The sequence below is a fragment of the Henckelia pumila genome, chromosome 4 (genome assembly GCF_033568475.1).
Source record: "Henckelia pumila isolate YLH828 chromosome 4, ASM3356847v2, whole genome shotgun sequence".
Taxonomy (NCBI): Eukaryota; Viridiplantae; Streptophyta; class Magnoliopsida; order Lamiales; family Gesneriaceae; genus Henckelia; species Henckelia pumila.
The window spans coordinates 6865015-6880910 of NC_133123.1; the positions used below are offsets into that span (position 1 = coordinate 6865015).

The 15896-nt window shown below is 34.8% G+C and overlaps 1 protein-coding gene across 1 annotated transcript; it reads right to left on the bottom strand.

Annotated features, from left to right (window-relative positions):
- Window positions 1-5473: 5473 nt before the first annotated feature.
- On the bottom strand, window positions 5474-8469 carry LOC140867355 (uncharacterized). Its single transcript, XM_073272425.1, has 3 exons — window positions 8269-8469; window positions 7953-8077; window positions 5474-5849 (listed from the first exon to the last, which is right to left on the bottom strand). The coding sequence occupies exons 1-3, from the start codon at window positions 8423-8425 to the stop codon at window positions 5562-5564; spliced, it is 570 nt and encodes a 189-aa protein (XP_073128526.1). The 5' UTR covers window positions 8426-8469; the 3' UTR covers window positions 5474-5561.
- Between the last annotated feature and the right edge of the window lie 7427 nt (window positions 8470-15896).

The window sequence follows — 15896 nt, forward strand, 5'->3', positions numbered from 1 at the left end:
GGAATGTGATAAGAACTCATGCGAAAATTACTCATGTAAATATAATGGTAATTATAATTGATTGAAATACATTCATGATTAATATAATTTCAAGTATTTTATTCAAATTTTTCGCTCGAAATCAAATCATTTAATCTAAATACAACTTTTTTTGGCACCGTTTGGTTTGAGTGATAGGATAAGTAATCCATAGATAAGTAATATAATGTAAATTAAAAATAAATAAGAAAAAAATAGTTAATACATTATTTGATTTGATGGATAAATTATAATTTATTTGATTTAATTGATGTAAAATTATTTATTAATAAATATATAAATAATATGATAAAAATAAGACGAAATTGATTGGGATAAGTAAGTGAATTGACATTAATAAAAGGACTCGGATTGAATGGAGGCTCAATGCTCATATATATGCTGGCTAGCTAGCTAGCTAGCTAGCTAAGACTTGTTCTCATAAAATTATTAAAACCTAATTCGGTAATCTTAAAATTATTAGATTACAAATCAAGTAGCTCATGATGCTCTCGCCGCTTTTGTTTCTTCTTCCCGACTCCCTTCTTTTGGGAGTCTAGGGATTTTCTTTTTGGATGAATAATCTTGTAATAAACGATATAACACGTCCGTTATAAATAAATTTACAGGTTTGTTAAAAAAAAATCATTAGATTACACAGGCCTCACTTATATTCATGGAGAGCTCATTTTTAATCTTAGAAACTAATGGTAGAAAGTTTACCGCATTACATGAAGATCATAGAAAAAACCATTAACGTGTGTATCACTTTTTGAAACAAAATGCACTAATGGTAGGTCTTCCAATTATAAGTTGTCATTGGATGGAAAATATCCTAAGAGTAGCGCGAAATTTCCGATCAATGTCACAAAAAATATATATAGATCGTACCAAAAATGCTGTAATATATCCAGTGGCGGACCTACATGGTCCCGAAAAGGTGCGATCGCCCCTCCCCCTAAATTTTAAAAAAATTTAATACTATATACATAATATCATTATTAAATATAAATTTAATTGTAACTGCCTCTTTGAAATTATTTTTAATAAAAACTTAGTACTATTTATGTATATATATATATATATCTAAAATATTAATATAATTTTATATTGATTAAAAAGTCTTTGATAAATAAGATAAGAATAAATTTATTTTGGGATATAATAAATTTGACATTATGTTTTTTGTTGTCCCATATTTTTTAAAGATCGAAAACGAAAAGTCTTTTTGACTTGAATGTGATAAGAGAAATTTATTTTAATTATACATCTGATTTCATCAAGTTAAAGATATTTTAGTACCAACTTGATAACTTTATTTTTTTACATTTGAAAATAACAATTAGTTCTCTGAAGTTGTTGAGATTAACAAACTTGCTAAAAGAATGGTTCAATAAAAAAATCAATTATATCATTTGGTGCACAGATTTACTTTTAAATTTAGCATTATTATTATTTTTGCAACTCTAAAGATAGTGTTATCAGCAATAAAAATCATAAAAACATCACTTCGTAATAGGTTGGAAGATGATATATTGTTAAATGATTGTTTGATATCATATATTGAGCTATGTGTGTTTGAGACAGTTGATAATATATATATATTATTCATCATTTTTTTATTGAGTATTATTCATTATTTTCATATTATAAAATCTTGGTAAGTGTTATTGTAAAAACATATGAAGTTAATTATATATGACATTTGTTATATAATTTGCGTTGTATTAAATTTTTAAATTTGTTGAGTTCGTCCTTCCTGGTTAAAAATCCTGGGTACGCCACTGAATATATCTAAAGGATAAATTTATATTCTTGAACTATTTTGACAAATAAATTCTTTTAAATAGGAACCACTGCACTCTCCATCCCATTTGTTTGCCCAATTTCCAACAAAACTCCCAAATTATCGCAAAATGCATGCATAGAACTGATATATATATATATAATAATATAATAATACAATATAAAGAATTTTAAATTAGATGGGACATATGCAATTTATATGGGTTGTATGTTGAGTTGGCGTGAGCCAAATATTTTTCTATAATGTCCCGTAGCCACCTAGGTGATTCTTGATACTCTGTATCCCACTCAGTAAACCACCAGATGCCACGTCATCCATCCAATATTAATGCATATATTCAAGCTTCCTACTTTATTTCAATTAATTTATCCAAATGGGAAAAAGAAATATATATTCTAATGGAAACCCTGCACACTTTATCCAACATGCTTCGCTGTTATGTTGAGTAAAAGTGGAAATATAAAAAGAGTTAATGAAATGACACAGCACAATATTTGTACAAGCGCATGTGAATGTGAACCCCCTTTAATTTGGAAAAGCCAAATTTTGATTCTTTGTGTGTTCAACTGTTCAAGTTGAGTTATGTAAAGCGAGAAGCACTCGATTATCAACTTTTAAGTAATAATCAGTTTGTTAGATTAAATTTTTTTTTTCCAAAACAAAACAAAACACATAAAATTTAATAGATATAAATTTATTCATTTAACTAAAGAAAGAGAGCTGTCATAAGTATACACACAAAAGCGCGCACTTTTGTGAGACAATATATATATAATAAATAAATTTTGTGAGATGGACGGATTTTTTAATTAAACCACTTATAAAAATTATTACGTTTTATGCTAAAAATATTTTTTTTTATTATAAATATAGACAAAATTGATCGTCTCACAAAAAACTAACTATTCAAATATATGTAATTAGGTGTAGTGAAAAACTTGGGAGTGTTGAACCTCTAAGATATTTTGGGACAAGATATTTTATATATGTCGAAATCAAAGTTGCAAAAGATGGCCCGCATTGCTAATTAATGCATGGTACATGCACGAAAATATACATATATTATGGGGATCGGGACTGATAATAAAGCACTGATAAATCTTGCTTTGTGAGTTTATGTCGCCTCCTGTGCAGATTGTATCCAGATACGTACAGATAATATTATGGTTAAAAAATGACAACATTGTCCGAGAAATATATATAATTAGTTGATTTGTTTTGTTTTCATGAATACACACACAAAGCCATATCTCATATGCATGTATAGAGATAATTACAATTTTGGTCCTATAATTTGTGCATTTTTTATTTTTGGTCTTGTTAAAAATACTTTTGTAATTTTAGTCCTGTAACTTGCATTCTTTTTTCATTTTAAGTCTTGTTAAATTGAATTTATAATTTTAGTCCTGTAACTTGCATTTTTTTTTTCATTTTTAGTCCTGTTTACATTGAATTTTCATTTTTTTCTTGTAACTTCTATATATTTTTTCTTAGTTATATTAACGATAAATTTATATTTAATTCCATAAATTTCATATTTTTTTTATATTTTTATTTATAATATATTATGATTTAAATATTTTAAATCTTTTAAAATTTAAATGAATTAAATAACAAAAATTCAACTAAAATTATTCAAAACAATTTTACACTAAATATCATCTTATAAAATACATAATATAAATAAAACTATCAATCTAATGTGAATCATGTTTTTTGGGTTTAGTTTTGATATATAATATGACTAAAAATAAAAATATATGGAGGTTACAATATATGTTTTGTTGATTTATTTAAATAAAAATCATGTTTTGTTAATTCATTTAAATTTTAAAAGTTTTAAAATATGTAAATCATAATATATTATGAATAAAAATATAAAAAAATATAAATTCATCAATAATATGACTACAAATTAAAATATATGGAATTAACTTACAAGATAAAAAATGAAAATTATATGTAAATTGGACTAAAAATGAAAAAAAAAATGCAAGTTACATGACTAAAATTGTAAATTCAATGTTAACAAGACTTAAAATGAAAATTCATGAAAGTTACAGGACTAAAAATGCGAATTCAAATTTAATATGATCAAAAATAAAAAAAGAATGCAAGTTACAGGACTAAAATTGCAAATTTACTTTTAACAGGGCAAAAAATAAAAAATATGCAAATTACAGGACCAAAAGTGTACTTTTCCCTGCATATATGTGTAGGTTTTATGACGAATATTATGTGGGTTGCAAATTACTACATACAGAATAAAGTTATTTAGTCAAGACTATTCTTTATCGCTTGTGGTTAAAATTGGTTCTAAAAATAATATGATGGATTTTATTAAATATGATTATCTTTATTTCATGGAAATAATTACCCAAGTTATTAAAGATTAAAATTGTAGATGATTCACAAATCTTGGCATAAAAACCACTTATCAACATAAAAACTCCCATGAGATGGTTGACATGAGATAATTTTGTAAAATAAATCTTTTATTTGAGACCAATGAAAAATTATTATTTTTTATATAAAAAGCATTACATTTTATTGTAAATATTGTCAAAATTACTCGTCCATCTGACAAGAGACTACTTGCTTATCAATCAAGCTCTGTTCACCATGTGACTGTGTGAGATTGGGATGAGTTCATGCTGCCCTTTGGGTAGCCAGATGGACGGTGGTAGATCAATTGCAGATCAATTGATTTGATCTGCAAATTGATCTACCACCATTAGGGGTAACATTGACCGAACCGAATTAACCAAATTATTTTTAAGCTATTTGAACCGAACCGAATTTATGCTTAAACTTATTTAATCGAACCGAATTAACAATCGGTTAATTCGGATACCGACCGAATTAACCGATTTTTTAAAACAAATTTATAAAATAAGAAATTTTATAAAATTAATAATTGAAATATAATAAATTTTTCATTATAAAAATATATTAAGCTTAAAAAATTAAAATAACAAAAATTAAGTAAATATTAAATATATACACATTAAAAATATATTATAAATTATATATAAATCCTAATAAAAAAATTCAAAATTTAATTATTTATAATTCGGTTAACCGAATTAACCGAATTTTCTTCTAAGAAAACCAAAAATCGAACCGAAAAAACCGATATTTAACCGAAATTTTTGAACACAAAAATCGAATTTTCGAATTAACCGAACCGAATTTCCGAATTGAGTCGGTTCGGTCAGTTAATTCGGTTTAACCGAAAGTTTGCTCACCCCTAACCGCCATTGATGTTGACAGATGGGCAGTACCCATCTACCAGCATCGACTTATCTGTGAGATTGATCAAAACAAACTTCATAAGACTCAAAAATATGTTAAATTATTACGAAAACCTAAATATAAATTATTGTTTTGAACTCATTCCGCGTCATTTTTCGAACAGCTTTATGATTGTGTGTGAGAGTGTGTCTGTGTTAAAATGCTCTGAATATCTTTAAAATTTACACACACCAAGCAAATTTAAAGGGATTTTCAGATCAAAATTGATTCAAAATGAAGTTCTCTTTCAAACTTAACCATGTCTAACGATCAAGTAGGCAGCAATGCATCACCCTACCATGCAACATACTATATACCAACGTATAACAAAATTTCACTACCTTATCCACTATATGTCGCCAAGAATTTCTCATTTCTACAAAATATATTCCTTGTACAAAAACTTTAAAAACACAAATACAAACATGATATATAGGGTCATTCATTCAGGGTCATTTTTTGTTTTATTTTGGACCTCGGGAGGCGAGGCAACAAACTGGACAATCTTTTGAACCTGTGTAACATCAACACGAAAACGTTCAGCAATCTGAGAGATATCCATCGGGCCATCATGGTCCTCAGCCTTGCCTTCATACAGCAGGATGATTTGCCGTAGCTGTGATACATTCAGGGTTCCAGGAGAAGCAGGCCTCTCCTCATATCGGACAGAATCTTGGGTGGTATTCCTTAATTTTGGCAAAGGCCTTTTGTATTTCTCCACCACAGAGGCCTGTGAAGACAAACAGGTATTTGAGTATTTGAATCAAGGGGTGTTGTAATCGGGCTTGTCCCTAATAAAATGGATTTAAAAGGCAAAAATATTAGGACAAGTGACTCCGCCTTTGAACCCTAATAAGATCCAAGTACCATGCCAGTGCTAGTGTCGGTGTTGTTTCTTGTGATATAGTCAGTTGAAACTAGAGATTATGAGGATAAGGTGATGTTCAGTGAAAACTAAAGGTTCTTCAATCGGTCACAATATACCACAAATTTGACAAATTATACTTCTTGCACTAAATATCAGACACTATAATGAATCTGTTTCATAGACCTAAACGAAGTGCGAAATCCTTGTTTCCTCTATAATCACAAAATAAAAGAAATAAAGTAAAGGCATCACTATGTCACTAACAATTAAACAGGCTAAATTATTTCTAAGGGAAATGTCCATATGCTAAATGTCTTATGCATCATCATTCTTTCTATTCTGCATAGGAGCAATCAGGGCTGACATATAGGGGTGTTCAAACTTCGGATAAAACCGAAAAAACCGGAAATCCAAACCGAAAAAACCAAACACCGAACCGAACCGAAAACCGAAATTTGAAATTCGGATATAAATGTTAAAACCGAAATTTATTTGGTTCGGTTTCGGATTATATATCTCAAAACCGAACCGACCGAAAAAACCGAAATTTTATTAAATTAATAATTTTATTTATATAATTTTTTATATTATATATTTTTTGACATGATACCTAGTGAAAAAAAAATAATTATTTTTAATAATTTTTAGTTGATTGTTGTTTATTTAAGTCATTTAAACTTTGAATTTAAATATTTTACAAAAAAATCATTTAAAAGATAACATATTATATTTTAAAATATATTTATAATATTAATTAAAATAATTATATCAAAACCGAAATAACCGACCGAAATAACCGAACCGATTTAGTAAAAAACCGAACCGAAGGAAAACGGTTCGGATATCGGATTATATATTTCTAAAATCGAAAACCGAAAAAACCGAAATAAAAAACCGAAAACCGGACCGAACCGACCGATGAACACCCCTACTGACATACCTAACCCAAAATACCAAATTTTCGGGATACCGTACCGAAATTTTTTCGATATACAGACATGTTTTCGGTATACAGAATTTTTTTTCGGTATCTATACGGTATCAATATGGATTTTTTCTATATCAAAATTTCGGAATTTCGGTATCGGTGCCGGTATGAATTTTTTTCATACTGATATTTTCTATTCGGTATACCGAAAACCCACCACTAGGAGCAATATATAAAACAATATTATGCATTAACAATTGTTCTTGGAACGGTAAAGAACAAGCCATTAGTAAAAACGACTGACATCGTATCAGCAATTGGAACTACTACTAGATAATTCCAGGGTCATTTCCACCAATTATTTACAAGATCACTATAAACAAACTTCCGCGTGTTTTCTATCCTAGCGAAGCTCTTGAGTTCTTGTCAACAAACAACATGAGATGATGATCAAGGTTTCATGATTGGTTTGTCCCTACGGAAATTTGGTTTCTTAGGAATGTTCCTCAGAAAATCCCATTTAGAATTTGATAAATGCATCAATTGTCACAGGCTGAGCTCAGGAAAAGATGCTTTGTCCATTGCATGCATCATTGGATAATATAAGTGAAACTTCTACGAAAATGAAGCTAGTGAGCTTATCTATGTACCAATCAAAATGACAGATTCTTCCTGATCACTAAATAAGTAAAAAGGCATCAAATGGTTCTAGCAATGATCTTATCACTTTGACATACATTTTTTCAAGATGATAAAGTTTCAATGAATGATTCGAAGGAACAAAGTAACTCATATGAGAAATAATGACTTTGGGATAGCAAATTTTGCATCTTTAAGAAAATCTAAAAATCTATACATCTATTGAATTGGCGATTAAACCAAGCTGACCAAGAAATTGAGCAATTAGTAGAATCAAAAGTTCTCATCCCTCGAGCACTACTAAAAGAACTATAGATGAACAGAATACAAAAAATATCAGAGTATATTTAAATGAATACAACAAATAAATCGTTGAATACTGAGTCATAGAGCCTCACCTCCCCCATCTCAAGCTTCCCTCCAGGCTTGGGTCGAATTCTTCCCACCATTTGACTAAGCATAACATCGTATTGTGGATCACGATCTTCAAGTACATTGTCGGTATTCACTCTCGATGCACCTTCTAAACGTATCCAAATTTGGAGACAACAAATTCATTAGAACAACCAAATCACTAGAAAAGCTAAACTAAACCTATTCTCCGCCCGACACGCCAATCAATGGGGACATTTTCGATTCATCAAACACCAAAAAAGCTTTTACAAATATGAATTTCAGAACATTTTCAGTAAATTAACTACTCAATTAAATTACCAGAGTCAGATTTGACGCCAGAATTTAAGGGTTCCTGGTTGATGGGAGCAGCCGGTGGCCGGATTTCAATGGGCTTGCTCAGAGATGGAGGAAACGGCGTCGTATCAACTCTGGAGCTGCCGATCCTTCCAGCTGCTCGACGGAGTGCCTGGCCCATTAATCTTCTTTCCAACTTCACCCTTCCTTTTCCCAAAATTTCCTTTCCCACCCCAACTTCATTGTTTCCCACGTATAATAAAACTGGGCCAGCTTCAAATGAGCCTAATCATTGTCCTACTAGAAAGATCAAATGTGTAAAGGCCCATGGGCTGTTGGTTTTGCAACCCAATAAATATATCGTCTTCCTGAATTTATTTTACATTAAATATTAAATAAATATGTGAGGAAAATGATACCAAAAACTGGGGAAAAATAAGAAAAATAAAAGAAAGTATAAAAGAAAAAAAAGTGGTATCTTCACGCAGGTAATCACGTTCAAATCTAAACAACTTCAGGCCATCACGATCAATCAATCTAAGTGACTTGAGATTTATTTAAAAAAAATTTACTTGATTTCAAATAATTTATTTGATTTCATCGTATCTTTATATTTTATTATTTAACTTTTAATTTGCTTGAGTTCAATTTAATTTTGAGAAAATAGATTTAGGAGAAACTGAGAACAAGAATTTTTTGACATTGGAGGTGGGAGTTTGTAGGTCTTGAACCCAAGACCTGTCCCATTTTAGGGAGTGTTGGTTCCACTTAGGCTAGAAGTCTTTGGCGACAGCAAGAATTTTTATGAAAAAGTATAATCATTAATCAAGCGATCATGAATTCGTGCTACATACACGCGATGTGCGTGCTATTGAGCCAGAACACCATCACCGCCTTCAATCACATGAGCATACTAAGGAAACAAATCACGACACATCCCTCATCCCTCAAATACCAGATCCTACGTGAATATTAAGGCATAATATCCACATCCAATCGTGTTCAAATGAGAAAGAATATTCATTCTTCTTCACTCAAGGCAACTGACCGCATAAACATAGGAAGAAATTGATTGTAATCTTATATTTCTATTTATTGGTTTCCTCTCTACTGTAAAATATAAATAACACATCTTTACACTCTCTTCTCACGTTGAAAAAGAGATTTCAAAAGAAACAAAGCATTCTTCAGTTTAAAATCTTCTTTATGGTATCAAAGCCAGTTGTGAGATAAAGAGAGTTTTATACATCTTAACCATGACACCTACAATTTCTCTTAATGTTGCCAACTTTGTCACACTCAAACTCACCCCAGAAAATTACCCCTTATGGCGTGAACAATTGCTCGCCCTTGCAGAAAGCCAAGACATGGTTGAACTGCTCACTGGTGAAAAAGAAAAACCAGCCATGTACGAAACCAATACCACAACAGATGAAGCTTCAACCACTGCAACAAAAACAATCTCAGAGGTATATCTCCGATGGCGAAAAGACGATCGTCTTCTGCGTGGGTGGATCATTGGAACACTCACCGAAGAAGCCTTGGGCCTTGTTATTGGGCTTGAGTCATCAAAATCAGTTTGGAATGCGTTACAAGAAGCTTATGCTCAAGATTCACAAGAACGTGAATTTACACTTCGACAACAACTTACATATCTCAGAAAAGATCCAAATCGGTCCATGGCGGAACATTTGAGAAAATTTAAAGGTATTTGTGATAGTCTTGCAGCCATAGGAAATCCAGTTCCTGACAAAACGAAAGTTTACTCTCTTCTTGCCAATCTTGGTCCAAAATATGAAGCATTTACAACGACTATGCTCAAACCCCCTATGCCATCTTACTCTGAAGTTGTGTCTCTTCTACAAGGATTTGAACAACGCAACACATGGGTTGAAGCATCCAATTCCCCATCATACGCCTTTTATGGACAGCGCAACCACCGTCAGCAACAAACCTACAACAACAATCGTCAAAACCATCAGTTCTCCTCGAAAGGTAGAGGTTTTCAAGCTACTAACAATACTTTTCAGCAGATCAACCAGACAAGAAGTATTTCACCACAAATACAACAAGGGAATGATCGCACTCCACGCCCACCACCTCCTGGCAAACGACGAATGACCAACTCAGAACGAGAAATGTACAAAGATGAGCAATGCCAACTCTGTGCCAGACCTGGCCATATTGCAAAAATATGTTGGAGCTTACCAAATCAACAAATAAGCAGCGACGATATTCCTCACGCCCTTGCTGCCCTCACCATGGATACATCAGTCCCCGACGTCGAATGGACGACTGACACTGGAGCCTCCAACCATATGACAGCCCACTCAGGTATGTTACAAAATCTCAAACAATATACTGGCCATGATTCGGTCTTCATTGGTGATGGCTCTCCTTTAAAGATCAATGCAGTAGGGGATATTTTGGTTTCTGATGGTAAGAATGACTTATTTCTCAATGATGTCTTACATGTACCACAATTAACTCGAAATTTGCTCTCTGTTAGTCAGCTAACATCACAATACCCTTTAAATTGTGAGTTTACTGACAAATCTCTTTGCATTAAGGACCGCACAACAGGTCGGACCTTGCTGATGGGTCAACGTAAGGGAGACCTTTATGTTTTATCAAATTCCAAGGAAGCTCACTTCTCCAATAGACAAACATCAGGAAACGCAGATTTGTGGCACCAACGTCTTGGACATCCGCAACAATCAACCGTCCAGTCATTACGCACTAATAATTTAATTCATTTTCGCTCAGAAAAAAAGGCAAACACTGTTTGTGAAAGTTGTCAATTAGGCAAACTTAGCAAACTCCCATTTAGCTTGTCTTCTTCCTCCAGTACTGCTGTTTTCGAGAAAATACATTGTGATATTTGGGGTCCAGCCCCTGTTTTATCTCTTGGACATTTTCGATACTATGCATGCTTTGTGGATGATTATTCTCATTATATATGGTTAATTCCACTTCGTCTCAAATCTGATTTTGTTGATGTTTACTTGGGCTTTGAAAGTTATGTCCACCGTCAATTCGACAAAAAAATTAAATTCTTTCACTCTGATGGTGGTGGTGAGTTTGTCAATAAGAAACTTTCTCTACACTTTCAACAACAGGGGATTGTTCACCAACTCTCTTGCCCTCATACACCTGAGCAAACGGGCATTGTCGAGCGCCGTCATCGTACTATCAGAGAACTTGGGATGACCATGATCTTTCACAGTGGAGTACCTAACTTTCTATGGGTTGAAGCTTTTACCACAGCCGCCTTTCTCATCAATCGTTTGCCTTCTTCCTCTCTTAATTTTAGCTCTCCTTATTTTTGTTTACATGGTACTCACCCCAATTATTCTATTTTACGTGTGTTTGGATCCAGATGCTATCCCTATACATGGGACACCAAGAGGCATAAGTTTGATCCCAAGTCCATCTCGTGTGTGTTTGTCGGCTACAGTGACAAACATAAAGGGTACCGGTGCTTTGATCCAAAAACTCGGCGGATGTATGTATCTCGTCATGTCACCTTTGATGAACAAATGTTTCCTTACAAAACAAACGATCCCTCTCCATCCTCCAATAGCCATATCACCGATTTCCTTGCCACACCATCTTCTCACCCAATGTCTTCCTCCCCTATCATGGATATACCATTACCAACTCATGTTCCTAGTCCAGTGCCCTGTGACACTCCTGTGGATTTATCTTTTGAACCCCCTGCCACTCATGTTGATAATCGTCATCCTTCTATTGTCAACATTGATTCCCCACCACAATCAGATGCCTTGCCTTCTACTGTTTTGAACCCAAACACCCAGCCTATACCACACCCCATGGTTACACGAGCAAAACATGGTATTCACAAACCTAATCCCCGATATGCATTACTCCTCGCTTGTACTGACATTCCCAGTGAACCACGATCTGTCAAAGCTACACTACAACATAATGACTGGAAACAAGCCATGCTTGATGAACTTGCGGCCTTACATCAGAATCATACTTGGACTTTAGTCCCACGAGCCTCAGATATGAATATCGTGGGCTCAAAATGGGTCTTCAAAGCAAAATTAAAAGCTGATGGCACTCTTGACCGGTTAAAAGCCAGGCTTGTTGCCAAGGGCTATCATCAAGTTGACGGTATAGACTACATTGAAACTTTCTCTCCTGTCATAAAACCAGGTACTATTCGTTTAGTTCTTAGCTTAGCTATGGTTAAACGCTGGGATATTCGACAGCTTGATGTTAGAAATGTTTTCCTCCATGGGTACATCCATGAAGATATTTATATGGAACAACCCCCAGGTATGCATGATTCGAACCTTCCATCTCATGTTTGTAAGCTTCATCGAGCACTTTACGGTCTGAAACAAGCACCCCGCGCCTGGTTTGATCGATTTAGTTCCTTTTTACTCAAGCATGGATTCTTTTGCAGCCTGTCTGATCCATCTCTATTCATTCTTCACTCTAAGCTTGGCACATTAGTCTTACTTCTTTATGTTGATGATATGTTGCTCACAGGGTCACACTCAAAGTTACTTGCTGATTTTATTACCATCTTGCATTCTGAATTTTCTATGAAAGATCTTGGTCCGGTACATCACTTCCTTGGCATAGAGGTTCATCGATCTAACAACACTCTTCATCTGTCTCAAACTCACTATGCTCAAACCATCCTTGACAAAGCTCAAATGCTGGACTGCAAACCCATGAATACACCTATGGAGTCAAAAACATCGGGTCTTCACGATGGAACCCCACTCTCTGATCCTACCCTTTATCGTAGCATTGTTGGTGCTTTACAATATCTCACACTCACACGACCAGATCTTTCATTTATTGTAAACTATGTTTCTCAATTTATGCAATCACCTACCATTGCTAGTATGAAAATGATTCGCCGTATTCTCCGGTATGTTAAAGGGTCCCTTTCTTTAGGTCTCCACATAACCGGAGACACTACACTTGATCTATTGGCCTTTTCTGATGCAGATTGGGCAGGTTTTCCTACTACTCGACGATCCACCATGGGGTTTTGCACATTCTTGGGTCACAACATTATCTCCTGGTGCGCGAAGAAACAACCAACTATCTCACGCTCCAGCACTGAAGCGGAATACCGAGCCATGGCTAACACAGCAGCTGAATTGACATGGCTCTCATTTCTTCTACGTGACCTTCATGTTCCTCAGCACCGCCCACCACTACTTCTTTGTGACAACTTGAGTGCTCTACACATGACCATCAATCCCGTGTTTCATGCTCGTAGCAAACACATTGAACTCGATTATCACTTTGTTCGTGAACGTGTCTCAATGGGTCTTCTTACAACTCGTCATGTACCATCTACCTCTCAGCTTGCAGACATCTTTACCAAACCTTTATGCAAGGCTACTCTCCTACACTTTCGTCGCAAACTGTGCCTTCAACCTCGGCTCATTTTGAGGGCGGGTATTGAGCCAGAACACCATCACCGCCTTCAATCACATGAGCATACTAAGGAAACAAATCACGACACATCCCTCATCCCTCAAATACCAGATCCTACGTGAATATTAAGGCATAATATCCACATCCAATCGTGTCCAAATGAGAAAGAATATTCATTCTTCTTCACTCAAGGCAACTGACCGCATAAACATAGGAAGAAATTGATTGTAATCTTATATTTCTATTTATTGGTTTTCTCTCTACTGTAAAATATAAATAACACATCTTTACACTCTCTTCTCACGTTGAAAAAGAGATTTCAAAAGAAACAAAGCATTCTTCAGTTTAAAATCTTCTTTACGTGCGCTATATGTGCGACATATATGCGATTTACGTGTGATATACGCACAAGATCACGCGAGATGTACGTGCAACAAGCGTGCAGTGCATGTACAATATACGCGCTACATATGTGCCATATTCACGCGCGACATACGTGCAATGTACGCGCAAAATATGCGCGATTTATGAGCGATATAATGTACGCGCGATATACGTGTGACATATGCGCAATGCACGTACAATATATGCGCGATATACGTGTGACCTGCGTGCTTCTTTCTGGTAAATATATCAAACAATCAATGATTTCCATAGAGAACAAAGTCGAGGCAATCAAGTAGAGTCCTTTCATTACCTTCTATCAATTAAATGCCATTGAACAGAATCGTAGGAGATGTTGTGATTAGATGGTCCTGTTTCAGTTTCTTAAACATGTGGCGCCACACGAGTATTATCGGAAGACTCGTGGAGGTGTGCCACAACCCGGGCACGCTGCGGGGGTCTAAACTCCTCGTATGAACTGACATCCTTACCTTTCCGCCTCCTATTTACAGTTAAATATCCATTTGCAATAGCTTCGAGTGCCCTGCTTGTTGGAGGTCTGTTTCTTGTGCTGCACCTACAAGGAATGGGAGTTTGGTTTTCTCGTTTTTCACATGATTCTGTAGAAGAAACATCATTTTCAAAGTCTTGGATGACTTGAGGCACGTTAAGATCAATCAGAGGCCGAGGGAATTCTACGTCATCCCTACGACTGACTTTGGACAAGACATCGAATGGTAACTTCTCCTGACACGATTCGACGCGAGAAGAAGTAGTACTCTTGGTAGATTCATGATCATCTGCACGTGAACTACATATCCCCTTTTCCAATCCAAGGCCATTAAAGGAACGGAGCACCGGTAATCTTCTGCTTTTGGCGATGGGAGCCTCAAAATCCTCATCAATGTATCCAGTAAGATATTGGGAGGCAGGCAAATTCGAAATCTCAGATGGAAGGCTACTCAGTTCTCTTACTATGCCACCACAGAGACTAGTATCCACCACTGTAAATTTCATGGCACCAGCTTTACGATTTCGAATCTGAGGTTTCAGATAGAAGTGTTGCTCCCTGGTTGGCTGATTACCCCCTTCATCTTGTGCAAGATTTCTTGCACTAGTCCTCTTGTATTCTTCCTCATTCTTCTCACTCTCACTTTCTTCGATTTCAAGCTCGATTATCCCAGGTTCTTTTGCCACTTTTCTCAAAACAGCGGCGATATAATCGAAATATTGATCCTCTTTCACCAACTTGCGTCTAGAGAATGTCTGAACACCAGGAACGAGAAATACCAAACCATGCTTGTAGCCAGCAACATACCCGTGATTTGTAGGCTGCTCCGAATGCCAACCTCTGGTAAGCAAATGAGGACATACTGCTTCCCAAAACAAATCATTTGATTGAGCTTTGCTCAGACGACAATCTCCTCTCAAGAACTAGATAATCTCTGCTGTCGTGAGAGAAGAACAAGCTTTTCCTGTTGGAATCTCGATACGCATTGGGATCGCTTTATTAGACTTGCAAGGTTCCAAGGCCATTCCTGTGAGATCTTGTTTTCCTGTACCGATGCCCAAAGCTTTCACAAGGATGTTCATCCCAACCATGGCCTTCAAAAATGAGACGTAGTCTACTAAAGACATTTTTCATCTGCAAACGACTTCGAGACCTGACAGAGAACCAAAATTGAGGCTTTAGTGCATTTTCAAAATACAAGAAACTCATAAAAACATTTCATCCCAGGAAACACAAACAAATCTTAACAATACCTCCAATAATGCATTTTGGCATTCTTCTGATACATTGAGAATCAATCGAGAAAGGAATTTTTCTTGCCTTGAGC